Source organism: Protopterus annectens, chromosome 8.part0, assembly GCF_019279795.1.
Source record: "Protopterus annectens isolate FY-2018-M chromosome 8.part0, PAN1.0, whole genome shotgun sequence".
In the NCBI taxonomy this organism is placed as follows: domain Eukaryota; kingdom Metazoa; phylum Chordata; order Ceratodontiformes; family Protopteridae; genus Protopterus; species Protopterus annectens.
Window position 1 is genome coordinate 91,301,472 of NC_056741.1, and position 21,931 is coordinate 91,323,402.

The window sequence follows — 21,931 nt, forward strand, 5'->3', positions numbered from 1 at the left end:
CATGTGGGACTTCCTAAACTGTGTGCTGACTCCTTGGATAGGATGAATGATACAATAGATTAGGCAGTGTCTGCACTGGAACATCTTCCTCGAGTTGACTTCCACATGCCCAGATAGCCATTATATCATTCAGTGTTATCCAAAGTGACCATGCAAGATCCCACTCCCATAGTGACACTACTTCCACTGATCCATCAGTGATTGTAGTGCCCACACTCAGATGTGATAGGCCAAGCGATTATGGTCCAGGATGTTGTCATGATCAGAGCTCAACCAGAAGACATCACTCCCATTCAGGTAGCACTCCAAATTCTAGGCAGGCCATTTAACCAGCAGTTTAACTCCTGCAGAGGTAATACAGGGGTGATGATGCTGAAATGATTAGTCTACCATACATGGATCACACCTGTCTGACATGCCAGGATGTAGTGAGTCATGAAAGCTACCTGGGTTGCCTGCACAGACATTGCAGATGATCCCTTGGGCATTAAAGACAACCTGACAATTTATAAAGTTCTATCCTTTCCTGTAAATGTACTTTCTTTCTGTTCACTTGGTAGGGCTTTTACTTCTATGTGTGTGTAATCTATGGCTCCTGAAACTTCAGAGAAATGTGTTACTACATAAAACTCATGCATGATTCTTGCTCTCCCCTCTGGGCTGCATGGGAAACAGAAATGCTTCCTTGCATGTTGTAACATTGCATTAAAAAACAGATGTAGTATTCTGGAAGATGAGGACTGTGACATCCCTAATATATCCTCTGTGGGTCTCCTTAAAAGCACCTGTAGCTATTATACATAAAGCTACATATGTTTGTTTCCAATAGGATGGGTATTCCACAATTTCCCTGGGGCTTTATGTGTGGATGGCAGACATTACATTTTTCCTCTAGTGTTTTCCTGTCCACCCAGTATCCCTCTACAGTTTGTGTGTCAAGCAGTCCATGGTAAGTCAAATGGGGTCTAAAATCCTCAAAACACCCTCCATTTTGAGTAATGTGAAGTGTGATTACAGGAAGAGAAAAAAAAAAACAAGAATTGTGAAAGCTGAGTTTATACTTAAAATGCATTGAGGGGAAAGCCAAGCAATGTGGTTTACTATTTGAAATACGAGTCAGAAAAAAGACCAGACATAATTAGAGCATTTTTTATTGCCACTTGTCCATTAGGCTCTGCCATGTGAAATCAGTGGGACAATTAAAATTCATAACATTTGATTACAGAATTATTAGTTATAATAAGCAAGCTTTATTTTTTTGACTGACAACATTTTTCCTTAGACTTTCAAAACCCTTGTCAGTATAGTTAGTTGTCAGTAATGTCATTGTCTTCTTCTTCCACTAGTGAATTATCTTTCTGACACATGCCCATCGGTAATTATAGTCACATTTCTGAGTATCCCATAGACCATTCTGACTTGACATAAAGACACAGTACCCTGTGTCATTGCCACTAGGTTTTCCAGGTATAAAATATCTGTGAGAAAAAATAAATGAAAAATCCTAATCAGAATATTTATATATACAGCAGTTATTTATATTTTTTCAAACTTCTTTACAAAATGTTTATGTCAAGAGTATAGGGTTTAGATTAGCTCTTTTTAAATACATAAATGACAGTTCAGTTTATTCTTTAAAAAAATCATACTTTATTTGCAGTAGTGTTTTGCAGCTGTGATTTCACAATGTAAGTACATAAGTTTCTTGTCATTGTTAATTAAAAAAAAATTGCACCTGTGATACTGGGGAACAGAGCTTCTCATAGCCACCAGAATCATGAGAACATATAAGCCATGGCAAGCAATAAGAATATGGGAATAATTCATTGTAATACATGCACTTTGACCATGCATTTTGACAATGGGTGGATTATTTTTCACTGCACAAACACATCACAGAACAGACCCACAAGCGCACTCGCACACACGCATACACACACACGCGCACACACATACACACACACACACACACACACACACACACACACACACACACACACACACACACACACACACACACTCCGATTTTACTGATCAAAATATAATCATGGTAGAGGCATCATCCAGGCAGTCATCAGGAATTTTGCACTGCTTGGCCTAGTGTATCTCTCGCCTATGCTACAAAATTGCTCTATGAAGGAGCATCTACTAAGTGCACTGGGGACTGGCGCAGACTTTCAGTAAGTGATGTAACCACTCAAGCTGTCCCACAGTTCCCTCTCAAGTAGATGACTCCCTCTAGGGCCCTAGTCTAGCCAATGATTCATTAGCAAGAGACATAAATATAACACATCACTTAACCTTCCCAAAAGGAGATGTGAAAAAAAAATTCCTTCACTCCCCCTTCCACTGGCTAATCCCTCTATTGCACAATTCTTTAGTCAAACTTTAATTATCTGGGAAGTAGTCAGTAATATAGTCATTTTCCCTAAAAAGCACTGCACAGAGAAAGAGACTGTAATTCATTTGGCCTTGAGTATTGCCTCAAGAACCATTAATTTTTCTACAAGATGCAGTAAACTCAGAGTTCATTGTAGCAATTCTAATGAATAATCTAGCTCTCTCTCTCTCTTAGCAAACCACAAACAGCATTGTGAAGTGTTTTCCCATTCATGTCTTTTATTTTTTTCTTTGAACAGTGGTTTTCAGTTAGCATTAAGATCTGCTTACCACAAAGTAAGCAGTTCCATATCAAACTGACTAACCTGGGGATTCAATAAAATCCATGTAGGCACAATGTAGAGCCTACATGGATTATTTCAGTGTTCAGTGGTCCCTCCCCAGCATTGTGTCATACATATTAATTAGGGTAAGGTAATGCTAGTAACATGGATACTGAATCCTTGTAGGCAGTAGTGTAGTTAGATGTCTTTGTTTATGTTTTTTTTCCCCAGTAATGCTTGTCTGTATGGCATGGAGTGCAGCAATGTGGAGCTGAGCTTACGTGCACACAGCTGACCCCTTCCAGACATCTAAATATAGAATTTGAATGTAAATAATTTAATTTATTTATTTTTAATGCTTGTTTACTTGAAGTGGAGCTTAGAAGCGCTGAACTGTTCTTACACAGACACAGCTGACTCCTGACAGACATCTAAGTATAGAAACCGGATGTAAATAAAAATTTATAGCTGGCTATTCTACTTTTTAATGCTCATTTGAGTGGTACAGTGCATTGCTTAGCAATACTAACAAGGCAGCTATCCAGTATATGTGAAGGTATATTGGTTTTCACACTATACTAGTAGCTACATAGGGTGTGTCATAAAAAACAGTGTGGTAGGTCCCAGGTTTGAATCCTGCCCAGTCATACCTTTTTACATTTATTGAACTCAAATTGTATAACGTGACCAAAAGGGCAGTTAAATTCAAACACAAAACTGTGATGTTTGGCTAAGCTACACATTGCTAAGCACTGCCCAAAGATGCTCAAGACTATCCCTGTTTGCTGGTTGATAACAGTGCTTAAACATGCTCACTAGTTATTCTTGTTTGTGCATTGCTAAGAGTACTTTAAAGTGCTCAACTTGCTTGCAGATTACTAAACACCAGTAAAATGTACAACAGTGGCACAATGCTAACCACTGCTTAAACATGCTCAATGGATATTCCTGTTTGTTCATAGGTTCATAGGTTCATAGGTTCACATTTACAAGCTAGCCATAGTTTTTTTGTGGCTCGCACCCCTTTAGTATGGGGAACTATACCCATTATTTTGGGTTGCAAACCACTGTCGAAACATGATTATGTGAGTATGCATGATGCTTAGCTGGTTTGCATGATGCTAAGCAGCGTGTCACTTATTTTGAATGTTGCACTATAATGTGTAAGGGCAGGAAAATAACCTATATTTAAGCCAATGGGTAGGAATTCACAGAATTTCTTGGTGTTTCAGTATGCTGTAGGTATGCCTGGTGGAGTTGGTAAGGGTGCATGTTTTCGGGCACAGAGGTGGGGTATGCAGGAGTCTAAAATGTTTGTTGAACTCTTGGTCCGTGACCATGCACCCCATCTCCTGCAGGGCAAGTATCAAGGATCAGAATGTAAATCTGAGGCCTGGGATCAGCTGGCTAGGGACCTTACCAGTGCTACTGGTATCCCCCCACACAACTGAGCAGTGTCGTCACTACTATGATAACTTTTGAGGCAGAGAAAGAGGGGAACATTGGGCACCTGGGTCCAAGAAGTGAGGGGTGGGCATGCACTACACATATGTATGTATCCTCCAGAGTGATTTATGAGTACACAAACTGAATATGCGCAAAACTGGTATGCATAATGTTTTGCTTCTCTTCCAACAGCTCCACAGACAGAGCTCACACTGTGCAGGCCCACGCTGGGCACCTAGCTAAGATGCACTGGCACTGTGGTAAGTACGGTTATTTATTTATTTTATAACTGTAGTACAATAAGGAATAAACATACCAATAAGAATATAGAATATGGATTAATGTAGGACTGTGCTTGTATAACTGCTGTCTAAAATTAAATGAAGTAGGTCTCTTGTCACTGCATGTGTGTTTGAATGTGACTGTTGCCAACTGTCAACAGGAAAGTACTAAAGTTTGCAAAGGTAATTGTCTGATTAATGAACTTCACAACCCACAGTATGGTTCTGCGCTCTCTATAGTCCACTTTAAGTACAATACTTCAGTCCTAACTAGTTGCACTAAGTCTCTGTTTGATTCTGACTATTTTTCAAATATAAACTGGAATGTAATAAAGTTAGCAAAAGTAATTGTCTGATTAACGAACTTCACAATCACAGTATTCCTCAGGGCTGTCTTCAGCCCACTTTCATTCAAATAATCCACTCTATTGCCCCAATTCAGGAACAAAGTATATGGGTAAGGTAGCCCATGTTCTAGCTGGATATCACTCCCATGCAGCCAAGTAAGCCATGAGCAGTTGTATAACCTACTTAATGTACACAAACATACCTCTTAACTGTCATGATTTTTCATAATGTAACTACAATTGCCCAAGCTGTGTGGTTCTTGATTAGTGGATACATATTTGCCTGAATTGCAATGCATTTGCAATTACATTTACAGAACACCTTGTTAGTAATCTATGAGCATGGTATGTGAAGCAGTTCTGCATAGGTATGTACATGCATTTGTTAGTTCTTGGCCCATACTGGCCCATGCTAACAGCCTGAGAGTTATGTACATGTAACAACATCTATGGAATAATTGCATCCACTGTAATCACAACTGACACTGCACACCTGTAGAACTATGTACTATACTCTGTGTTATTAATATCATCTGTAAAATCACTAATGGTATGTTTCTCTCTCTCTCTCCCCACCCCTTATCTTCGTTAATTTATTAATGACATTGATTATTATGATTTTATATTAATATCATTCTGTTAAACTAACTGTTATGTTTGCCTTATGGGTTACTTCACACTGGCTTGCTGTTAACATACTTACTGTTATGTTATTTAATGTTGTGTTCCACATAATATACCTTAATATGTGTTTGGATTAATCAAGATTATGTTCCATTATGTTAATACTAACATTGGTTTAGTTATTACTAATCTTAACTGATGTTTATGTCTAATCCACTACAGAAAATCAATGTAGGCTGGTTTGGTCCGATCCCCCTACCTTGGATCCACCAGCCATGGCACAAGTGCCCAGTACATCTGAGGCACAGCCTGATGGTTCTCCCTCTGCTGCCCCTGCACTACCTGTGGTGTCAGGTAAGTTCGCTCCACAGGCCGGGGCTGGGTCCCCCTCTGAGAGCAGTGATGAAGGGGGTGACTGTCACCTGAGCTGAACTGCCAGGTATGATGCACAGGGAGATGTTCTGAAGTTTTGGAGATTGCCTGTGGTGGATTGAGAACATGCTGGTCACCCTGGTGGGGCAGCCTCATCCCAAATCTCACCCTCCACCACTGCCACCACTGGGGCAGTGATGAAGCAATGCCAACAGTCCCATGGCTGGAGACTTGAGTTGCACTGTTACCTTGTGGAGGCACGTGTGCCTGCAAAACCACAGCACCCTCCCAGGCAAAGGTGTTCACCCCCTCTTGTGTCACATACCAGCCCTGTCTGCTGTCTTGTTTGACTGAAAAAGCATCCTTACCTTCCCAACTTACCTCCCCCACACGTACCTATATCCCATCCCCAAAATTCCACTCTCACCTTAAAAAGAAAAAAAGGGTATTTGTTCTCAAAAAAAAAAAAAAATATATATATATATATATATATATATATATATATATATATATATATATATTCACAAACATAGCTCTACATTTCACACGAGTGTCCAGGGGACACACATAATTTGGTCCATTGGCTTGACAATACAGTTATGTTGCTGTCAGCTCTCAGTCTGGGGATGACAGTCATAACTTCATAGGTTCATCGGTAGGTACTAGGCTATTGGCCCTCCAAAAAGGTACCCTGGCTTTCACCACCCAAGAAAATTATTTTCCTGTGCTCCTATTGAGCAGAGCCACAGAAGTGATCCAGGGTGAATTTCCTATCTCATTTCAATCATCAAGATTTTTCTTGAAGAGTGCTAATGAGGAGCTTTGTTTGATAAAGATAGGTAGTTTGTTCCACAGTATGGGAAGTCTCTGGGACAAAAATCTATCCCTCCAGCATGTTCTGTTTATTGTGGTGACAAGGTTTAGGTTCCTAGAGTGTGTAGCTTGGAGGGACTGGGAACATGTCCAACAGCTCTGGGTTTGACATAGCTTTGTATGTTAGGCAGAGATTGCCTCTGTGTAGGCATAGAGTAAAGCTGGAGTTTTTTGACACGGTCTGCATATGGCATCTGTTTGAGGTTGTCAATCCTCTTTATGAGTATTTCTGCGGCCTTTATTGTAGATGTCTTGTGAGGTACATACTAAAAGGGGCACTGTATTCTATAATGGGTCTAATGAGTGATGAGTAGAGGGGAACAATGACCTCTTTTTTCCTGGATGAGAAAATTTTTTTGTGATGAAGTGTGCCACGTAGAAGTATTTCCTGAATACTGTGGCGATGTGATTATCAAAGGAAAGACTACTGTTCACCTGTGTCCCAAGGTCTCTTATCACACTTTCAGTGTTAAGTAGACTACCGCCTATGTGGTTGTTCATGTGTACAGAGTTTTTATCAAAAGAGGTGACAATGCACTTTTTGGCATTAAGCTTGAGGCCATGGCTTTGACACCAGGCATCTGTCTCAGTGAGGCCCTTTTGTAGGATATCCACATCGTTATGAGTTTTGATTATGGCTCCTAGTTTTCAGTCATCTGGGAACTTCATTAGCCAAAGACCTTCTGTGTTAGCCTGTACTTCAGAGAAGTAGATACTGAACAGGAGAGGACCCAGGACTGAACCCTGTGGTACTCCACTTGTCACTGATCTGAAGTCGGATTTGGAGTCTGCTACTTTCACAGTGTGGGTTTGTCAGTGAGCCAGTTGGCAACCCATCTTGTGACATAGGGATTTATACCTAGTTTAGTGAGTTTATCTATCATTCCAGAGTGGGGGATGGTGTTGAAAGCCTTGGCGAGATCTAGATAGGTTGTGTGAACCACCTTACCCTCATCTATGGCTTTGGTTACCACTTCAAAGATGTTTATCAGGTTTAGGAGACATGATCTGCCTTTTACAAACCTGAACTGGGTGGGGTCCAGAGTTTGGAGATTACCAATCTCATTGTTTATAATTTCCATGATGATACATTCCATAGCCTTGAAGACCAGGCTCAACAGGCCTATGGGGCAGTAGTTCCCGGGATCTGTGATAGCTCCCCCTTTGTGGAGTGGGATAACAGATGCTGTGCCCTATTCAGTGGGCAGAAAGCCTGAGGTGAGGCTATGGTTGAACATGGTACTTAGGTGGGGTGCCATTTCATTCTGTAGTTCATGTAGAACACAGCCTGGGATGTTGTCAGGTCCCATGGATGCTGTGTTCTTGGCTTTAGAGAGTGTGTTTTTTACCTGTGCAGCCATGATTACAGGAACTTTGCATTCTTCCGGCATAGGGATGTGCCCTTTGGGGGTGTGAGGGGGGGTAAAGTTAGCCCTGAACCTATCTGCCAGTATGTTGGCAATATCAGTTGGTTCTGTATATTTAGTGCCATTGTGCTGTAACCCAGAGCAGATCTAAGTGTTGCCATTGAGATTCTTGACATAGCTATAGAATGTTTTATGGTTGTCTTTAGAATCAGTAGCTATTTTGTTTTCATAACTAGCTTTGGGGGATTTTATGAGGGATCTCAGCCTCTTACTGAGGATGACCAGGGAGTTCCTCCAGTCATGGGATTTTACTCTTTTCTGCAACAGTTTCTTCCTTCTGTTGTAGAGTTTGTTTATGGCAGGGGACCACCAGATTGGCTTCCTTTTTGGAGGATAGCATATTGGTTCTGTTAGGGAATGCATGATCCATGCACTCGTGTAAGTACTTATAAAGTGCATTTGTGTAGGATTCAGCAGTTGTACCTATATTGTCCATCTGCATGGGTGTTGTGAAGTTTGCCGCTTCTGTATTAAGAAGTGTGAAGTTGGCTTTGGAGAAAATCTTTATGGTGGTTTCCCTAATGGGGGGTGGGGCTGGATGTGGATGTCTAGGGTGATTAGCTTGTGGTTGGATCTGAGCAATGAGGAATTTACTTCTGGTGTGGAACACTGGTTGCCCATGTTGGTAATGACCAGACCTAGGATATTGCTGCCCTGGTAGGGGTGTGGATAAGTTGATCCAAGGCATTGGAATTTATCAGTTCCAGAAAAAGGTTGAGCAAAAGAGTTGGTACATGAGTAGTTTTCCCAGATAATGGTGGTGTAGTTGAAATCTCCCATTATTAGGGTGTTAGGTTGTACCCTAATATTTTCCAGTGTATCAAGAAATGAGGAGTGGGGATCCTGGGGCATGGTGGGGGATCTTTAGCAAGTTACAATTTGGATTGCGGTCTTGCCCAGAGTTAGTTGCACTTGGATAATCTCGGATGCATTATGCTGAGCAACTAGCCTGGAGGTATGGATATCCTTAATGAATATGGACACGCCTCCACCTTTAGTGTTTTGATCCAGGTTAGGTGGCCATAAATTGTGGTATGAATTATAGGCTGGTAATGCAGGGGTGATCTCTGGAGCCTTGAACCAGGTTTCTGTCACTGCACAGATGTCGATGTTCTCCATTTTAAGGAGTGCCTCGAGTGAGTGCATTTGGAAGTTTAGACTTCTAGGATTGAGTAGCATTACCCTCAGATTTTGCTTGCTTGTACCTGCTACGGTGGTGAATTTGTCATCTGACCCTTGCCTAAAAAGGCACTATAGGGGTGGTAAGAGCCTTAGCTAGTATCCGAAATCCCAAGGGGGACAGGTGCAGGCCATCTCTGGCAAAGCATTTTGGTCTGTCGATCATGTCATCCCAGGCAGACAGATACTGGATCCCCTTGGAATGACACCAGAAGCTTAGCCAATTGTTGAAGTCAGTCATTTTGTCCTTGTACTGCCGTATCATTCTGGGTGATGGCAGGATGCTACTCAGGGCTAGGGTCATACCTGCCTGGACTAAAAGATTGGACAGCTCCTCTGTGTCTCTTTTCATGTAGTCCAGGGAGGTACATCCCAGGTCATTCACACCAACATGAACAATGACAGAGTCATATTTATACTTGTTGTGGAATGACCTGACTGCATGCATTATGTGGCAGATCTTGGCACCCGACAGGCAGCTGACAGTAACTTTCTCCTTGTTTAGCCTGGTGAGTGGAACATCAGTGTGCCTGACTATAGAGTCACCTATGACTAAAGTGTTAGGTACGGTGTCTTGCCTTAGGGGCTTGAGGTACTATGTGATGAGTGTGGTGTGGTGCAAGTGTTTACCTTCTCCTCTTGACTGTCTAGTCCAGTCTTGGGTGACGAGAGCTTTGCTTCCAGTTTGGCTATATAAGTGCATCTCTCACAGATTGTAGTGTTGGGTGGTAGGAGGAGAAGATTGTCTGTGTACATGAGACAATTGTTGCATTGCCCCAAGATGCCCAGATTCATCAGGTAGGCAGAAGAAAACACCGGGAGCTGAACCTTAGACATGCCTGGATAGGTGTTCATTTATTAAGTACTAAAAACTGTTTTCCTCTGGACAAGTGAGGAACGTTGAGTGCTGTAGTAAGTTGTAGCTTATTTAGTGCTTAAAACAAGTTCTGAACAAGCGCTGAGCTCAAAGAAACATATTTGACTGCTAAAACTAAAAAACTGGCTAGTTCTAAGGGAAATTTTGAAGGGCAGACTTTATGCACCAGGAATACTTTAACCCTAGCTAAGAGGCGATGCATAAATAGTTTTTTTTTTTTTTTTTTAGATAAGCTACCTAGTGCTTACCACTCCCACTGATAAGCTAGAAGGCTTCTCTACGACACAGAAAGGCTTGAGGGCTCAGAAACTTACAAACAATCCTGGATACAGCAAATCTGTACCTGGACTAGACTACTTACAGGAATGCAGGAAAGAAGATTAGAATTTTTTTTTGTAAAGTGGAAAGGGAGAAAGGAGGCGCTGAAGATAATTCAAGGTTAAGAAACTAAGTGGGATGGCCTTCTCAAATGGTGTCCCTGTATTAGGTAGAATGAGGTAATCACACTAGACTGGGAGGAGTGTCCCAGATCAAATTTGCAGTAGGGGGTGGGCAGCTGCAAGGCCATCAAGTATAAGAACAGGATACCAATAGAGGGGGGAGGGTGGGAACAAAAATCAAAACAAACAAACCCAAACAGATGCTTAACAAATATAGAAATTTCTAGTTAATACCTCACACACAGTGAAACTAGCTAGAAAAGTATGCAGCAGGCAATAAAAGTGCTATAAATAACTCTTAATGTTATCTCAGATCAGTTTGCTCAGTGCCCTTCCTCCGATTAGCTCAGTGTGAAATGGCAGAAACACTCACAAGTTAACTTCTTAAATAACTCCAAGTTAAGTCCAAATTCAACTGCAAATTCTGTGAAAGTGCACAGCTGTTGCTCTACATGAAACCGATAGCTATGCTTCTTTCCTGCACCCATCCTACACTTACCTACTTGCCTTCCACTATGTTTTCCCCCTGCTTGCACCCCAATTCCTATCTCCCCATTTTTCTTTTCTTTAAAGATTTTTTAAGTGATGCTGCATAGAGTGCCATGATGCTTAACTATGCTAAACAGAGCTATATTCATACATGTGTTTGAACACATGCAAAATGTACACCTGTGCCCTATTTTGAACCCAAGACCATCACACCAGCAGTCTAGTGCATTAACCTGCCACACCATCCAGCTGATTTAAAAGCCCACATTTGTGCTTGTTTTCCACCTTTCCTGTAATTTGTCTAGTCCAGATACAGATTTGCTGTATCCAGGACTGTTTGTAAGCTGCTGAGCCCCCCAAGCCTTTCTGTGTTGGAGGGAAGCCTTCTAGCTTATCAGTGGGAGTGGTAAGCACTAGGTAACCTATCTTCCACAAGAGGAGTGGATTCTGGCACAGAAATTGTAGTTTATTAGCTGTTTGGGCAGTCTTTCCATCTCTTTCAACTTTCTGGTTTAAAAGCCTGCATTTGTGTTTGTTTCCCACCTTTCATAGTCCACATACAGATTTGCTTTATCCAGGACTGTTTGTAAGCTTCTGAGAGGTGCTAAAGTTTGCTCTTCAAATTTTCCCTTAGATCTGCTAGTTCTCGCCTCTCCTGCACTTTTACTAGCATATTAGTCTAGCACTTTACCAGACTTCTTGTAGCAACTATTGTAGAACACAAAAGTGCTGCCAACACAAAATGTTCTACTAGGAAACAGCTCCAGTACTTATTATTAATGCCCACCACTCCAAGCATGTCTAAAGGTCAGTTCCCTGTACTTTCTCCTATTAGCCTGGTGAACTTGGGCATCCTGAGGCAATGTAGCAACTGCCTCATGTACACCGACAACCCTCTCCTCTTACTTCCCAACACTCAGACTTGTGAGAGATGCACTTCTATATCCAAACTAGAAGCCACCCACTGTCCAGCTAAGACCGGAATAGTTGGTCAAGAGGAGAAGGTCAACACTTGCATCACACCACATGGAACACATAGCCCTCCAAAACACACACCAGCACTGCCTTCACATAAAAACACAAACCACACACCCACCTTGTCGGAGACTCTCAACAAAAATCTACCCAAACAGTAGAGACCTCCAAGGCAGAAATGCACTTGACAACCACAACACAACACTAATCATGAGACACATAACTCTCGTAAACAGTGTGCCACTCAACCAAAGCCCCTGAAGCAAAACATTATGCCCAACATGCTAGTCATAAATGACTCAATAGTGAGGCACACTGATGTCCCACTCACTAGGTTGAATAAGGAGAAAGTAACAGTCAGCTGTCTTTCAGGTGCCAGGATCCACCATGTAATGCATGCACTAAGGTCCCTTAACAACAGGTACAAATATGACTCTGCCACTGTACATGTGGGTGTGAATGACCGGAGATGTACCTCCCTGGACTACATGAAAAGAGACATGGAGGAGCTCTCAGATTATGTAGCCCAGGCAGGTATGACCCTAGCCCTGAGCAGCATCCGACCATCACTCAGAATGATACAACAGTACAAGCAGAAAATGATTGATTTCAACAACTGTCTAAGTTTCTGGTGTCATTCTAGGGGGATCCATTATCTGCCTGCCTGGGATGGCATGATTGACAGACCTCTATGCTTTGTCAGAAATGGCCTGCATCAGTCACCCCTGGGCTTCCGGATGCTGGCCAAGGCTATTGCCATCTCTATAGTGCCTTCTTTAGGTAACATTCCAAAGACCAAATTACCACCATAACAGCTACAAACAAATGCAATCTGAGGGTCATGCTGCTCAATGCTAGAAGTCTAAATCTCAAAAGGTACTTGCTTGAAGCACTCCTTAAAATGGAGAACATTGACATTTGTGCTGTAACAGAGACCTGGTTCAAGGCAGCAGAAAGCACCCCTGCACTACTAGGCTATAACTCATTCCACACATTTCAGCCCTAGAACTTGGACTGAAGCTCCTAAGGCGGTGGTGTTTCCATATTCATAAAGGATGCACACACCTCCAGACTGGTAACCCAACATAACACATCAGAGATATTTCAGGTGCAGCCAACATTGGGTAAGACAGAGAGTCAGGTCGTAGCCTGCTACAGGTCCCCAACCATGTCCCAAGACTCACACTCCATGTTCCTAAGCACCCTGGAGAATATTAGGGTCCAACTTAACACTCTCATACTGGGCAACCTCAACTACCCCTCCATTAACTGGGAAAACTACTCATGTACCAATACACTTGCCCAATGTTTCCTGGAATTCATTAATTCCAGTACCTTAGACCAGCTCATTCTAACCCCACTAGCAGTAGCAACATCCTTGACCTGGTCATTACTAACATGGGTGACCGTTGCTCTACACCAGTAGTCAACTCCTCCCTGGTTAGATCTGACCACAAACTAATCACCTTGGAAATCCACATCCCTCCCATCCCCTCACCCGAAAGGTAACCACCATGAAAAACTTCTCCAAAGCTAACTTTGGGCTCCTAAAAACAGAGGTGGCTAACTTCACGGCACTCGTGCAAATGGAGAATAGTTGCATGATTGCCGAATCATACACCTATGTACTGTACAAACATGTACACAAATACATAAAAACAGAGGTGGCTAACTTCACGGCACCCGTGCAAATGGAGAATAGTTGCATGACTGCCGAATCATAGAACAATGCACTGTACAAGCACGTACAAAAATGCATGGATCTTGCCATACCCAAAATAACCAAAATGCTCTCCTCCAAAGAAAGGAAGCCAATCTGGTGGTCACCTTTCATAAGCAAACTCTACAACAGAAGGAGGAAACTGATGTGGAATAAGGTGAAGTCGCAAGACTGGAAAAATTCCCTTATCAGCCTCAACAAAAAGTTGAAATTTCTCATCAAATCGTCTAAAGCTAGTGATGAAAACAGAATAGCAACAGATAGTAAAGACAACCACAAGGCCTTTTAGAGTTATGTAAAGAATCTTCACAGCAATAGCCAGATTTGCTCTGAGCTACTGCACAATTGTACCTCCTAAACTGAGCCAACAGATATTGCCAATATACTGGCGGACAGATTCAGTGCCAACTTTACCCTCCTACCCCCCAAAGAACCTATCACATTAACAGTAAATTGCCAGACACCGATTATTACTGCTGCACAGGTTAAAACAGCACTGTCCAAGGCTAAGAATACAGCTTCTATGGGACCTGACAATATCCCTGGCTGTGTTCTACATGAACTAAAGAGTGAACTGGCTCCTCACCTGTGTGCCCTGTTCAATCACAGCCTCACCTCCGGCTCTGTCCCTACCAAATGGTGCACTGCTACCATCATCCCTTTCCATAAAGGAGGATTGACTACAGACCCTGGGAACTATCACCCCATTAGCCTGATGAGCCTGATATGCAAAGCTATGGAATGCATCTTCATGGACCTAATAAACAAGGATATAGGGAATTTCAAAACTCTGGATCCCACAAAGTTTGATTTTGTGAAGGGTAGATCATGCCTGCTCAACTTGGTTGATGTCTTTGAGTCAGTCACCAGAGTTATGGATGAAGGCAAGGTGGTTCATGCAGCCTACCATGATCTGGCCAAGGCCTTTGAAACCATTCCTCACTCAGGAATCATAGAAAAACTCAGTAAGGTAGGCATCAACCCCTATATCACTAAGTGGCTTGCAAACTGGCTCACAGATAGAACCCAGAGTGTGAAAGCAGCTGAATCCAAGTCAGGCTGCTGACCAGTCATGAGTGGAGTCCCACAGGGTTCGGTCCTGAGTCCTCTCCTGTTAGGTACCTACTTCTGTGAAGTCCAGGCTAACACGAAGGAACTCTGGCTGACAAAGTTCGCAGATGATTGTAAGTTGGGAGTTATTATTAGTCAGAACTACACAAACCTTGCAAGTACGGCAACTGCATGGCCCCAAAAGGGAGAATCCAAATTCCAAAAACAAAGGCCATCAGATAGTCTGGTGGCCTTTATTTTTTTTGGAATTTAGTTATTATTTACTCCCCAAGTGATGTTGACATCCTACAGAAAGGCCTCACTGAGACCAACGACTGGTGTCAGAACCATGGCCTTAAGCTCAGTGCTAAAAAATGTCTCCTCATCCCCTTTGGAAAAAAACTGTTTCCCATGAATTACCACATCGATGGTAGTCCACTGAACACAGAAGGCATTATAAGAAATCTGGGAACACAGGTTGACAGCAACCTCTCTTTTGACCACCATATTGCCACGGTGGTCAAAAGTCCTTCTATGTGGCATATCTCATTATTAAGCGTTTTGCATCCAGGAAGAAAGAGGTCATTGTCTCCCTCTACTCTTCCATCATTAGGTCAATCATCAAGTACAATGCCCCTTTTGGCATGTGCCTCACTAGACACCTGCAACAACTGGAGAGGCCACAAAAGTGCCTCACAAAGAGGATCCTAGGCCTTAAACACATGTCCTATATGGGCAGACTCAAAAAACTCCAACTATTCTCTGTCTCATATCGCTTACTTAGAGGTGATCTCTGATTGACTTACAAAGCCATGTCTGACCCAGCCCTGTTAGAAATGCTACATCTGAATAAATCCCAGTCTTTTCACACCACATGCTACATTGACCTCAACCTCATTACCACAATCAACAGAATGTGCTAGAGGTGTAGGTTCATAACCCAGAGACAGCCCATGCTATGGAATAGACTTCCCATACATGTCAAATAGCACCTCACTGGCCATTTTCAAGAGAAATCTTGATGAGTGGATGGGAAATAGAAAATTCACCCCGGGGTTCACTCCAGTGGCTCTACTCAACAGAGGCACTGGGAACTAAGGTCGGGTGGCATGATGCCAGGGTAATCCTATGGGCTAGGCTTGTAAAGGCTCCAGGGCCATTAGCATAGTACACACCTATGAATTTATGTTAATTAAAAAAAGTGGTTTAGGCAAAACAGTAATTGCAAGTTAATGTCATTAAACATGTTTAAGCACAGCTGTGCATCCCATAGTGTTATGCAAACTTGCTTAAAGTAAAATGGGAAAACTGGGAGAGTAACTTGGAGTCTAGTACAGGAATACACCACTAGAAAGCCAGACACAGAATAATGGATGTATGTGAGGCTGGTAATCACAGGTACATGTACACTTTCATCAGAAACATTTACAAACACACCTGCTAATAAATTAATGGAAACATGCATGTTCAGCTTGGACTCTGCTGGATAAATACATCCCTATAAAACTAGCCACACATTAATGGTTGTAATGGAGGTATGTCACAACCTGTTTGTGTGCACCCATATCTTTACAAATGCACATCCTATAGCAGTGACTCACTGTATCGGTCTGTTAAATGCTTAGCAAACAGTAACTTTTTTTTGCCACATATGGCCCTGGGTGCAAATCCAGTACTGTGTACCATTTAAATTACATTATTGTGAAGCCACAAATAAATGACTGGCTCATCCACTCTTTATCCACAAAATGCATTTCAAATGCAATGTCTGCTTTTCAGTGATGGCAGTCAAAGGCCTGCAGATAGGAACACAGTTGACATATCCCTGTAGCAACAGTATAACATCCACAACTGTCAGGTCATGCATTAATATTCATTCACAGGAGTTTTGTAACTTAGGCAAAGCAAATGAAACACAGTAATATAAGAGTGCAGCACACAATCATGTCATAATTATATTACAAATTAGCGCAGCTGCACAACTAACATACACATATGGAGTTCCTGTTAGTAACAAGGACTGCCAGCACACATATTCCAAATGAATACCATAAATGTTACACTTGGCCTGGCAGTTGCCTAAATGGTGCAAATATTGGCATATTTACCCCCTATGTTGCTGAAAGACACAACAAACATGTTGCTTACTACTCAGTTAATAATACTGTTGGCTAACATGCTTACCTTGAACACATGACTGAATTTGCAGTGGAATGGGATGCCTCAATCCAGCTCTGCCTCTACTACAAGGCTGCCACAGCTCTCACACATACTCTTACAGCTTGATGTCCCCCAAAGTGTTCACACTCTTTGCCTATTCTTATTACTGCAACATCATCTGCAACCTGTAGAACACACATCTGTATATAAAAATAGCTGCTACAGACTTACTCTCTCCGATGATGTAGTATCTGGACCCCAATAATTTCAGCATAACATACCAGAAAGGACTTATAATCTGTACGAAGGCCTTATATCTTCTCCAGTGGTTGCATGTCATTAGCTGATTATACTGTAAATAAGCTGTGTTGGCTGCAATTAGAAGTTCAGAACCACTGATTGGTTAGGAGCTAATTACCTGGTAATCAGACTCATGTTAAAAAGGCAATTATCTAACTAGGGAAACCATTCTGAGATGTTCTCAACACAGGACACAGATTATGGAACATATATGCATTTGCCTTTAACAACAGAGGAGTATTGTACTCCATCAGGTATGTAACTTTTTGTTTACAGCAGGATGCATATGTTTGAATATACTTAGGGGAATGGGGTTTACAGCATTAAACCTTTCTTAGAACTGTAATTAGGACATGTAATTTCTCTCTACAATTCTTACACCTACAGAAGGCATGCAGTACATCAAAGCTGGAATTTAATTTGTCAGTGGTGCACATTGGTCTTGTGAGAATGTCCCAGCACACTGCTATTTGTTTGGCACTGCTGTTCTGACATATTATCAGAGGGGGTTAGCCCCTAGGGGCGACACTACACTGGACTACTGTGTTGGGGAATAGTTGACTATAGTATATTAGTTGTATCCACAACCCTAGTATGTCTGCATACTGGGTAATATGACACATATGATCAAACAGTGGACAGTAATATGTTCTTACTATATCTGTACATAGTGTGGTCCCACATATGTGATCCTGACATTTGTTCCCATCTTGTTATCTTTCAGAAACTATGTAAGCATGAAGATGTGCACCCTTCACACAGGCTGGAAATTATAGGATCCTGGAGGCCCTCTGCCAACAACACCAGATACTACTGTCCAGGGGTAGGCAAAACAGGGAACCCACTGCAGCATTGTGAGCTGACCTGGTACAGGATGTTAATGCCACTGGGCACCAGAACAGGACAAATGAGCAGGTCCAATACCGGGCAACTAATATGATCACTAGTGCATGGCAAAAGGCAGCATATATGACCAGAGATTGTGCTGTCACTGGTGGAGAGCCTGCAGTGCAAGAACCTCTCAAAGCCACTGAGGAATTCCTGGCAAGCCTTGGAACACACAATAGCTCCCAGGTATCCAACACAGCCTACATTGTGGATGTGGATGCCAGAGTTTCCATCCCAGAGGAATGTCTAGGTAGGCATAGTGTGTTCAGTATTAGAATACTGTAGCAGTCAGTGTGTTATGGTGAACATAGTTTGACATGGTGGGGGGAAGGTGTTTAACTGCAGTTTAAATGTCCTGCTCAGATTCTGAACAACATTACAATTAAGAAAGTAGCTACTGTAAATATTAGATATATGGACATATTACTCTGTTACAATGCAACATGTGATTGTGTTTACAGTACTTCTGCCTCAAATTTTCACAGGTCTGTCAGGAATTGGAGAAGGCCATGCTCATGCTCCTGGTAAGCACAACACTGTTTTGTTACAGATGTATATTTACTGCAATGTTTCCCTAAAGTTTAATTCCAGGTCTACTGGCTGGTTGACGTACTGTTGGCATGATTGCCAAGTGCACAGATATTTTCTCTCTGTACACACTTTAGAGTCAGACGTAGGCCTTGTAGGTGTAAGGACACTGATACATGAGACAGTATTGTCAGGGCATTACAGATTGCCATATGTGTTGACTGTGCAGAGTTAAGGGAAATGTCAAAAGTATACCTCATTGTTGCTGTAAAGATTCTTGTTTACTGACCTTTTATTTGCAAATAAATACAGATTTATTTTTAGAAGATGATGTGCTCATATCCTACTATATGAGGTTGGGGGTCAGACAGGTCTGTAATAGTAACAACAGTGTATACGACATAACATATATTGCAACATAGCATTGCAGAGTGTCACAGTGCAGCTATTAATGTACTTCTTTTCCCTTTTTTATCACAGGTGCCCAGAGGGATTGGTCCCTCTCCCCTTCACAACCTGATGTCAGTGTCTCTCCAGACTCTGATGATGATGGTGGACAAAGTTTGTCATAGGTCGGGGTTACATGGCCTGAATCTGTCCCAGAGGTTGACAGCCATTTTCTGCCCTCATTATCACTGTACACAGTCAATATGCCCACACATACCCAGTCCCCAGAGGCCACAGATATTGGACAGTCTGACAGTTGGGACAGTGAACAGGAAAGTGTGCCAACTTTGGTTATAGTGACTGTCGATACTGGCCATAGCCAAAGACCTGTCAAGGCTCCACACAGATGGATTGATAGGGGTGCTCATAGGAGGCCTGATGTCCATCCATGACCTGTTGTAGGTGTCTCATCATGGGTCACTAGATGTATATTTCTGTCCATCATGGAGGCACAGGCATGTTCCAAAAGGACCTCCAGACAGATGCTCAGGGCTATGGATGCAGCACAGTCTGACATCTGTGACTTCCTCCACTGCATTGCTGATACCCTGGATCAGTCTAGGGATGCAGAGGAGAGACATTAGTCTGTGATAGAATGCATACTATCTGTCTTGGAATGCACATTGTCTGTGATGGAACATCTGGTTGGAGTTAAGCATCGGACTCGTGGATGTAGGTCAGCAACTACATCTGCTGAGAGTCCATGTGGCCATGCACAATCATGTTTCCATAGTGGCAGTACATCCAGTGCTCCAAAGGGGAGTGTGCTGCCCACACCAGGGAGTGCCAGGCCATAGGCTTGTGGTCCTGGGTGGTCTTGTGGAGGACACAGTTCCAGTAGACAACAGTCACCCTCAGGTACTAGCACAGCTTCTGACTTTGGGAATGGAGGTGCCAGTGCGACTCCTGCCAGAGCCACTTTCCATGTTCAGGGGCAGAGATGGTGAACTGTCAAGCTTTGCCATGCACAGTTCAAGGCAATCCACCATATACACTGTTTATGGCTAACATTGTGCTTGACTGTGTACATGCACATACTCACACACCACTTTCACAATCAGGTCAACTACAGACACACACGCTACATTTCCATGGCCCATCCTGCCTGCTTCCCTTCCTGACTCACACACATGCCTTCAACCTATTGGGAAAGCCTAGGCCTCTTGCACCACCCTCATAACACCCCGTGCAAGTGATAAGACTTGTGCCACATCCCTGTCATCCACATCATCGATGCAGGAGAAACAGAGCTATGGGTCTGATGCACAGGGTGACTATATTAATGAACATGTATTTGTATAATATATTGAATGCCTTTGAAATGCTACATGTACTACTCACTGATAGATATTGCATGCTGACATATATATTGAGTAAACTACATAGTTCTCTGCACCTTACATTGTATGATGTTGGAATGCCTGTATACAGACACAATGAAAGGTGTCTCATGGACCTGTTTATGTTTCATTTTCAGGAGTCTGTGGCAAACACATATGGCTACCCAGTGGCAATAACCCCATAAACAGCACAGCACAGGATGTAATCTCAGCACAGAAGAAAACTGCCATTACAAAGGTACAGCAATATAGGTGCATGGCTCCATAGGATCATATGTGTATAACAGCCTAACAAGGACATTGGTGCCCCACAACCAACACTTGCATTCCTAATATGTGTAGAGGTGTGGTACCCTCATAAATGTGTAGGCATGGTATCAGGAGCAAAGACACCAACAAGTGTTGTGGTAGAGATGAGCCATCTGCAATTTCCCTGTATTCATCACAGACATTTGCCATACACCAGTTATGATTGTCTTATTCTGCATCCCATAGTCTCACCTTTTTATGATGTGTGTTAAAGAAGAGGTGTGCTTCACATGCATGGGGAACCTGTAAAATAAGAGGTGTAGTGTCTGGGTGACATACATGTATCTCCTGCATTTACTATTTATACCACAGTGAAGGTGTAGGTGTGCAGAATCAGGTAATACATGTGTTTTCCTGTCTTGGATAAGCAGGAGTTACACAGTGGGATCTCACACCTGTCTGTAAGGCAGCAAGGCACCTCCTCTCAAGGCATGTAGGAGACAGACTACACATTCATGGCCTGGACACAGTTTGTATAAGACATGTTAGCTACACTATGTAATGTTTTACCACAGAATCTCTGTGGATCTTACAGTTGTCAGATATGCCTGTGTAGTGACATAGCAAAGGTGCCATTGCACTCAATGACAGGTCTGCTGAGTGCCAAATACAGTATAACAATCATGGGATGTACGTGTCATTCCTTTCACTATAGGCTATACAGCAATGAATGAATCTACACAGCTTAATGACCAGTGACAGTCAACGGCTATCACTGTCTGTTTCCATAAGTTGCTGAGTAATGTGCCAGCTGTGTATGGTGTGCAGACAATACCATATGTACCAGGGGTGGATGACTTTCAAAAGGGAAGTATTGAGCATTCCTTGGCATTTACTACTTGTCAGTGCATAAAATGGAGGCACATTATCTTCATCTAAACATGCACATAGTGTTGTTGTGATGTTGTGCACAAACAGGTTGTGGTGACATTAGCCTCCCCCACAAAGGACAACTGCAACAGACAGTCTGGTTACATGTATAACCTCAGAGTGAAGGCCCAGATTGTCAGTGCACTCATATATAATGATGCCACATATAATTACTCTATACTCATAGCTAACCTGCTGACTCACAGGTTCTCAGTCAAATTTATCACCCTGTCCAGACCACATGTGTCACATGATATCCACACAACCTGTCCCGTACCTTCTACATCTGCAAAACAGGTTGTAACTGGCCTCTCTTGGGAGGGTAC

The 21,931-nt window shown here is 42.5% G+C and overlaps 1 protein-coding gene across 1 annotated transcript in view; it reads right to left on the bottom strand.

The window, feature by feature from the left end:
• Positions 1-1,135: 1,135 nt before the first annotated feature.
• LOC122807973 (asialoglycoprotein receptor 2-like) overlaps positions 1,136-21,931 on the bottom strand; it is a 406,546-nt gene continuing 385,750 nt past the window's right edge. Inside the window, exon 6 of the mRNA XM_044079000.1 lies at positions 1,136-1,478. Within this exon, the coding sequence (XP_043934935.1) occupies positions 1,343-1,478 (136 nt within the window). The 3' untranslated portion in view covers positions 1,136-1,342. The remainder of the gene's footprint in view (positions 1,479-21,931) is intronic.